The sequence below is a fragment of the Cyclopterus lumpus genome, chromosome 16 (assembly GCF_009769545.1).
Source record: "Cyclopterus lumpus isolate fCycLum1 chromosome 16, fCycLum1.pri, whole genome shotgun sequence".
NCBI lineage: Eukaryota > Metazoa > Chordata > Actinopteri > Perciformes > Cyclopteridae > Cyclopterus > Cyclopterus lumpus.
Window position 1 is genome coordinate 4,135,858 of NC_046981.1, and position 9,140 is coordinate 4,144,997.

The following is a 9,140-nucleotide window of genomic DNA, read 5'->3' on the forward strand; positions in this document are numbered from 1 at the left end:
TAACTCTATGAACTCGAGACAGAGACCCTGAGCAAGACAAGTTAATGCGTTACCAACGTTGGCTTCCAGGCAACCGTTGTGAAATCCTCATGTGAATATGTGCAGGTCATGTCAAGGGAGAAAGGGAGGGTTTATGGTCAAAGGGCCTTATCTCAGCAATTGATCCGCTGGTATAAAATGAGGCCGATGGCGACGATTCAGAGTGGGACAAGCAGCCACCAAAGCATCTACTCGCTCCTTCTCCTTACAGTTCACCCTCATCTCCAATCAGCCATGGGAGTCGCCTACAGCGTCGGAGAGTAAGTGAACTGAATCCCCAAGCGAGCTGCGCACATATGCTTGGTGCTGAGTACGCTGGCGTTATCTTGAGTTTAATCAGACAGTACTTTGGAGTGCTTGTTTCAGTCCACTTAAACAAGATATGGGAGCTTAGATTCGCAGACCCTTTAAATAAGGGACGGTTTTTAAAACCGTGCATTGGATATAAACATAGCGATGAGTGTTCTTGGCGTTGTGTTTATTAATACATATGCAAAAAAAGCAAAGGGGGGGGTGGGGGGGTTATTTGCGTTGACGTTTCACGGTAAAGGAGGTCGTTGCTGTGCAGTTTGACACTCTAATGAGTTGCAGATTGTGTGTGAGTGAGTGACAGCAAGAGAGATAAGTAGATGACGACAAAGAAAGAAACTTGATTGAGGTTAAACATGCTTGAGTCAAACTGGGTTTGTACTATAAATTGCCGGATACTGTCATCGGAAACTGCACTTCCAGGATTCAAGCCATGAATCGCAGAATCCAACATAAATAACTCCCAAAAAGGGGCTTCCTGGTTTTCACTCATGTCTTCAGATATCCTCACCACGGCATGATTAATACTCAAAGCATTCAAAGCATGCTTCACTTTCCTGATAATCATGTCCAGGCACGACTCAACACATAGTGTGAGTGATGGCATTTGCTCAACTCACAGTTTATCTTTCTCTCTCGTGGGAAACAGAGGTTGGGCCAACTGTCACAAATGCTTTAAAGTTGCAGCGACAGCGTGCTTATTTTAAGGCATTTGTAACAATATACAACGTTCTCCCATTGCTTCGACAGGGTTGACCACCTCTACACCTTCTTCGTACAGTGGTCGCCAGAAATCTACACTAAGGGCAACAAGAAGCACTGCCATGAGCATCTCAACCGCTACCTGGTGGTGGACAAGGTGGCTGTGATCAACCAGCTCCTCGGTAACCCTGTCAACCCCTCTGATAAAAACTGGGAGGTGAGGTTTGCGCACACACACACACACACACACACGCACACACACACACACACACACACACACACAGAAAAAAGCCCACCAGGGCTCTTTAACTGCAAGATAACATCCGGGCAAGACAATAAACACAGTTTAAACATTTTCTTAACATCTGTAAAGGATTAGTTAAAAACAAAAAAAACATATTAAGTATCCCCAATTTACAGTAACTGAGGCACCAGAGTGCTTGGCAGTTCTCCCAGAGGTTGTGGGAAATCCTGTCTCCATATATGGGCATCATATCCCTTAACTCCCCCCTCCATCCACCCATTATCCCAGACCAGCGCCTCACTTTCCTGTTACAGAGAAACGGAACTGTTCCATATCAGGGTGGACCAATGAGAAGTCCCTCACTGCGGTGTCAAGCCAATAGCATTGAGACGCAAAAGTGAAAGTAGCTCAGAGGGAATACAAGTTGCAGATGCTGCCAGATTTCGAGTAACAGACATGTGGTATTGCAGAGTGCAGAGCTTGAAAGGGAAATCAGAAACCATGAAGCTGCTGCCAGACAATGTCAAGGTGCTTTATTTTGCCAGTGACTGCGTGGAGCCGTATGTCGAGGTAGGACTGCTGCGCTGCATGTTATCGTTGTATAGGATATGTGGTGCATTTATGGGGTGAAATATACTTTACATTGGGGGTAAGAAGTTGATGACCATAATGTAGAGGATTTTTTTTTCATTTTGGAACATCTCTTGCCCGCCACCAGATAATCACAGTGAAGGACTCCAAGTGCCAGCTGAGTCTGTCTAGCTCGGAGGACTATGAAGCAGAAGAGTCCGGGTACCATGAGGAGGTGGAAGATGCCCTCCCTATCCTGAACGACCAGAGCCAGCTGCTGGATGACCAACATCTGGAGCGAGTAAGTGTGCAAATACACACACACACACACACACACACACACATACACACACACACACACACGCACACACACATATATATATATATATATATACCTTTCAGTCAGACATATTTTAATTGACATCTCCTGTTCTCAACAGCTTGCTGCCCACATGCCAGTGAAGACCCGGGGCTATCCATGGCAACTCGTCTACAGCACGGCGGTTCACGGGAGCAGCCTGAAGACTCTGTACAGGAACATGGCCGGCCTCGACAGCCCAGTGCTGCTGGTCATCAAAGACATGCACAAAAAGGTCTGCATCTTAACTCTCTGGAAACAAATGTATTACAACTGATTCATAATATATATATGTATGTGTGTGTGGGTACTCCTTCGTTAACGCGATGCCTCTCTCTTTTCAGGTGTTTGGGGCTTTTTCTTCTGATCCATTCAAAGTCAGTAAATACTGCTACGGCACCGGAGAAACCTTCCTGTTCAGCTTCAGCCCCGACTTCCAGGTACGAGGGGAGTTTCTTATATTGATGCAAAATAATATCTACCAACCAGTCTGAGAACTGAAGTAAAGTTTGCAATAATTTAAGACCACTTATTTTCTTAGGAACTGAACACAATCTTAGGAAAGAGGATTACAAATATATTTAATCAAATGTATTATTACCAAGATATCAATATTTCCTTTTGATGTTATTGTCAATACCGATATATCTGCATTGTTTGAGTCCAGATGTCTCATGCCTTTCATTTGGCATTCATCCAGGCATACAGGTGGAGCGGCGAGAACTCGTACTTTGTGAGCGGCCACCCGGAGTCTCTGCAGATTGGCGGAGGAGGGTAAGTTATGCGGTTATTTGATTTCCATCAAAATGTAATGATTGTATCTGCTACCTGTGAGATATCAGATATTAAGAAGCCACCTGGTATCGGAGAGCATAAAACATGAGCAACTTTCAAAATAATTGTTTTTTACATTTCAGTTTTTTTTTTTTTCTCCCTTCTTTTTCTCTAGGGGCGGATTTGGCCTGTGGCTGAACGCTGACCTGTACCACGGCTCAAGCTTCTCCTGTCCCACGTTTCACAACAAGTCTCTCTCCACACAAGAGGACTTCAATGTACTAGACCTCGAAGTCTGGACTGTGCAGAACTAAAGGTGCGGAACATGTGAACAGACGAGTTAAAGTGGAACTCACTAGTTAAAGGGGTGTCTGTGGTTTCAGCCACTACAAAATCTCATATGGCATCATCTGTGCACCTGGTCCAGATATATGCCCACATGCAGAAGCAGAATCCTGTTCGAGCGGTTCTTGAGCTGGGCTTTCTATTCATGCTGGTTTGATCTGTGCCTGTCAAATGAAATCCTGCTGCTTTGAGCTACTGGCTGTTCATCAGCAGCACTGTGCTGAGACCAGTTAGTAACTGGACTCTGACGCTTCGAGCCCTCCGAGCCAACCTTTTGTTGCGGAGAGCGTTATAATATAAAGTTCACAGTAACACTGTTGAATAAAAAGATTGTAACTACTGTAAGCACATTCAGGGTTTTAGGAAAATATTGTATATTTCTGTCTAACTATTTAAGATCTTTTTTTTTTTTGCTGTATTTATCTCTGTGTGCATGATAGGCGTGAAACATACTTGGCACAACAAGATCTGTATGAAATGTTAAGACCAAAAAAGGTTAAATACTTATTGAATGGTTAAAACACTGTAACATTATATATAGGACCCGCGATTACCTATGTGGTCTCTAATTGTACTTTTTTTCAAACATGAGGTCTGGTTTTAATGTTCTACATTTGAAAACTACTGCTGCAAATGAAGACCTTACCACTCAGGTTGAAAAGCAAAAGTGTCGAGTTGAACTATGTGTGTGAACACTTGAGTGTGCGGTTTGTGGAGGAAGAGACCTCAACTGTCACTTCCATTTTTAGAAAGTGCCTGCCAACTTTCACCATCAAAATGTATGTTGACAGCAAAAGCGAAGCAAAAGTTCTTGTTTTTTGTTTCCATTTTTGTTGGTTTGTGTGTATATTATTGTCTGCCAGGCAGTGCTGGCACTGCCAATGTTGTTTTGTGGAACCGCAATATAAAACATTATCTTTCCTGGTGAAAGACAACGTTTTCATAGCAATCGTATTTTTTTATGAATAAACCATTTTCCACTGAGGAAGCTGTCTTTTTTTATGCTACTAATAACAAAAAAGAAGTAGACTTATGTTTGATTTATCATTTTGTGTGACTAATTAATACCTGATGCTACTGTATTTTGTTCTATAATACGATGTGACCACATTTTGAATTAAGACAAATACTATGCACTTAATGTACAAACTATTAGGGGCAGCTGATGTTATCATACACGTATAAACTGAATATATAAATAACCGTTATGCCAGGAAAGGGGGATGAAAAAGTTAGAAAATCGGGTCCAGTTAGTTATCAAATATTAATATAATATAATATGATATGTTGAACCACATCGCTCCCTTGTGGTTTGATCCCTTCTTACAATTCCAATCGACACTCGTTCAGTTTCCCCTTGTGAGCTCGATGTGCTCTGGGATCGGCTGCGCAGGTCTGACCGTTGACAGTCCATCGTACATACACACACAACAACAATGGCGGCAGTCGAGGCTCCACAACCTGCCCTGGCTGCTGTTTCCAAAACCAGCAGCGAGGGATATGAGAAGAAATGTATTTTCTGCAAGATTGTAAACAATGAAATGGGCACAGAGCTGCTGCACTGTGTGAGAATATTGTCACGATTAAATAATATTAAGTGCCGGGGCTAGCTAGCTAGCTTTAGCCTGTCGCCTTTGTAAGAAGCGGCTTCATTGACCGTGTAACAAGTGACGTTGTGAAGAAGTAGCTAACTTAGCTAGATATAACGTTAATGTTTGAGTTTACATTTTTTTTACACTAACGTTATGCTAGTTAACTGTACAGTAATGTTACTACCAGAGTTTTTTTATTTTGTTCTATAGTTTTAGTCGTGTTGCTGGTCTGTTGTGCAGTATTGCAGGGTGTGCCTCGGGTTATCGGAGGCCTATATTGTGTCCATGTGCTAGCTTGGTTGATGTAGCTCATATTTGCCAAGCATTTGTCAACGAAATTAACCTTAATTCAGGGATCCATTGAAATACACACACACTCACACACATTGGCGAGTGTGTCGAGATTGCTGCAGATTCGGGGACTAAATTGGTGATTTAATTATCATAACAAAAGGGTGACTCAACTGTGTTTTATTTAATAAGTGCAAGTGCTATCTACTCTTCTACCCTCCCAGTCCCGAGGGTGATGCATTAATTTGCGTTGGTTGACTTGTTCATGTGTCTCCTCCGCTGCAGGACGAGGACCTCTCATGTTTCAGAGACATCAAACCTGCAGCTCCCCATCATTACCTGGTCGTTCCAACCAAACATGTAGGGAACTGTAAATCACTCGGCAAGGAGCACGTGCCTTTGGGTAAGGTTTGAATTTATATGCCTGAAAAATTGCCTAACTTTTAATTTCACTGACAAATCATTGCTATCTAATCCTGTGGACTATAACTTTTATTTTGTGTGGCCTGTTGCACATTGTATGTATGTTTAAAAAGCCACTTGTGCTATTGTTGTTCCACCCAGTGAAGCGGATGGTCGAGGCGGGGAAGGAGATCCTCCAGAAAAATGACGTAACGGACCTCAGTGATGTCAGGTGAACTACTTTCAGGGGTGCATGTTGTCGTTCACAGATCATCACACTAGAAATAAGTGGATACTACAAAGGGAACAACATTTTCAGCAAAGCAGCTTTTGTCACCCCAGTTCAGTTTGTCTGTCGCCAAATAATGAAGCATTATTTTCGAGGTGAATTGTCTATTTAAAAACAGTCAACAACACGCCTGTCTAGACAGACAAACAAGCAAACAGTCTGGTTCTGCCTGGTACTTATAAGCAGTATACTTATCAGTACACGTTGCAGTATCAGCGTAAACTACACTATGAACTGTGTTTACCTGGATAACAAACAGTAGGTCTTAGTCTTATGGAAATTTTTAATCTCCTAAACTGCTGTGTATTTGTTATTGACTAATTGATTATTTAGCTTTGATAACATATCTGTTGCTTTTGTTGATTTAAGTGGCACTTAGAACTGAGTTAGCATTTAAAACCTTTTTTCAAGCACTGAGCCAATGGGCACTGAAGCCCTCTCCCTTGTCTGCAGGTATGGTTTCCACTGGCCTCCATTCTGTTCTGTCACACACCTCCACCTCCATGTCCTGGCACCTGCCAGTCAAATGAGCCTCATGTCTCGCCTCTTCTACAGACTCAACTCCTATTGGTTTATCACGGTAAACCCCCTCTTTATTATACGTTCTGTGCTCCAGTACGAAACATGCTATTGTAAAAAAATGTGAGGATATGTAAAGATAAAATAATAACTTCCCAATCCCCGATTCGTGCATCATCAGGCTACATTTAAGCAAAATAGGTTAACCGTCATCTTGAGACGAGACATTATTTTCTCCTGCAGGTACCATGGTTTACACATCTAAGGACCGTTGACTTAGTAATTTAGTATTTGGTGAACGACCAGCACCATTTCTTTTTTTATGTAACTGCAAATTGGAGTTGTTTTTTTTGTTCTGAAATTAGTAGTTCCAGGTCACTTAAACAGTAATGATTGTAGTAAACCTGTAAATATGGGGGTGATGTACAGGCCTCCACTTTTTTTACAATGGAAGCCAACCTCTAACCCCTGTTTCAAAAGGGATTTACAGTCTTAAAGTTGGTATTATAGATGAAACCGACTGGAGTATAGTGCTATAGATCGATATAGTCGACGCTCAAATCTCATGTTTAGATTAGTAATTCAACCAGAAGTGCTGTCAGTCTAATTTACGTTAATGTTTTGCAGGCAGACCAGCTGCTTGAGCTTCTCAACTCTAAAGAAGACACCAACTGATCACTTGTTTGGATCCAGTTCTGACGGGACTGAAACCTCCGCCTCTCACACACTCAACATAAGACGCCTCTCACACACCAACATAAGACGCCTCTCACACACCAACATAAGACGCCTCTCACACACTCAACATAAGACGCCTCTCACACACCAACATAAGACGCCTCTCACACACTCAACATAAGACGCCTCTCACACACCAACATAAGACGCCTCTCACACACTCAACATAGACGCCTCTCACACACTCAACACAAGACGCCTCTCACACACCAACATAAGACGCCTCTCACACACTCAACATAAGACGCCTCTCACACACTCAACACAAGACGGCCTTCTCACACAACCCAACATTAAGACGCCTCTCACACACTCAACATAAGACGCCACTCACACACTCAACATAAGACGCCACTCACACATCAACATAAGACGCCACTCACACACTCAACATAAGACGCCCTCACACACTCAACACAAGACGCCTCTCAAACACCAACATAAGACGCCTCTCACACACTCAACATAAGACGCCTCTCACACACTCAACATAAGACGCCTCTCACACACTCAACATAAGACGCCTCTCACACACTCAACATAAGACGCCACTCACACACTCAACATAAGACGCCACTCACACACTCAACACAAGACGCCTCTCACACACTCAACATAAGACGCCTCTCACACACTCAACATAAGACGCCACTCACACACTCAACACAAGACGCCTCTCACACACTCAACACAAGACGCCTCTCACACACTCAACATAAGACGCCTCTCACACACTCAACATAAGACGCCTCTCACACACCAAACATAAGACGCCTCTCACACACTCAACCTAAGACGCCTCTCACACACAACATAAGACGCCTCTCACACACTCAACATAAGACGCCTCTCACACACTCAACATAAGACGCCTCTCACACACTCAACATAAGACGCCTCTCACACACTCAACACAAGACGCCTCTCACACACTCAACATAAGACGCCACTCACACACTCAACACAAGACGCCTCTCACACACTCAACATAAGACGCCTCTCACACACTCAACATAAGACGCCTCTCACACACTCAACATAGACGCCCTCACACACTCACACAAGACCGCCTCTCACACACTCAACAATAAGACGCCTCTCACACACTCAACATAAGACGACTCTCACACACTCAAACATAGACGCCATCTCACACACACCATAAGAACGCCTCTCACACACTCAACACAAGACGCCTCTCACACACTCAACATCAAGACGCCTCTCACACACTCAACACAAGACGCCTCTCACACACTCAACACAAGACGCCTCTCACACACTCAACACAGACGCCTCTCACACACTCAACCAAGACGCCTCTCACACACTCAACACAAGACGCCTCTCACACACTCAACACAAGACGCCTCTCACACACACACACAAGACGCCTCTCACACACTCAACAAAAGACGCCTCTCACACACAACACTAAGACGCCTCCTCACACACTCAACATAAGACGCCTCTCACACACTTCACACAAGACGCCTCTCACACACTCAACACAAGACGCCTCTCACACACTCAACACAAGACGCCTCTCACACACTCAACTAAGACGCCTCTCACACACTCAACATAAGACGCCTCTCACACACTCAACATAAGACGCCTCTCACACACTCAACATAAGACGCCTCTCACACACTCAACACAAGACGCCTCTCACACACTCAACACAAGACGCCTCTCACACACTCAACACAAGACGCCTCTCACACACTCAACATAAGACGCCTCTCACACACTCAACACAAGACGCCTCTCACACACTCAACACAAGACGCCTCTCACACACTCAACACAAGACGCCTCTCACACACTCAACACAAGACGCCTCTCACACACTCAACACAAGACGCCTCTCACACACTCAACACAAGACGCCTCTCACACACTCAACACAAGACGCCTCTCACACACTCAACATAAGACGCCTCTCACACACTCAACACAAGACGC

General features: G+C 43.9%; 2 protein-coding genes across 2 annotated transcripts; both read left to right on the plus strand.

Moving 5' to 3' along the window:
* The first annotated feature begins 258 nt into the window (after positions 1-258).
* On the plus strand, positions 259-4,326 carry LOC117745767 (nuclear receptor coactivator 7). Its single transcript, XM_034554296.1, has 9 exons — positions 259-299; positions 1,099-1,267; positions 1,583-1,586; positions 1,647-1,864; positions 2,013-2,165; positions 2,305-2,457; positions 2,567-2,662; positions 2,923-2,996; positions 3,172-4,326. The coding sequence occupies exons 1-9, from the start codon at positions 274-276 to the stop codon at positions 3,308-3,310; spliced, it is 1,032 nt and encodes a 343-aa protein (XP_034410187.1). The 5' UTR covers positions 259-273; the 3' UTR covers positions 3,311-4,326.
* Positions 4,327-4,750: 424 nt separating this feature from the next.
* On the plus strand, positions 4,751-7,225 carry hint3 (histidine triad nucleotide binding protein 3). Its single transcript, XM_034553669.1, has 5 exons — positions 4,751-4,906; positions 5,510-5,627; positions 5,789-5,858; positions 6,369-6,495; positions 7,062-7,225. Exons 1-5 carry the CDS (start codon positions 4,778-4,780, stop codon positions 7,107-7,109), a joined length of 492 nt encoding a protein of 163 aa, XP_034409560.1. The 5' UTR covers positions 4,751-4,777; the 3' UTR covers positions 7,110-7,225.
* The last annotated feature ends 1,915 nt before the right edge of the window (positions 7,226-9,140 follow it).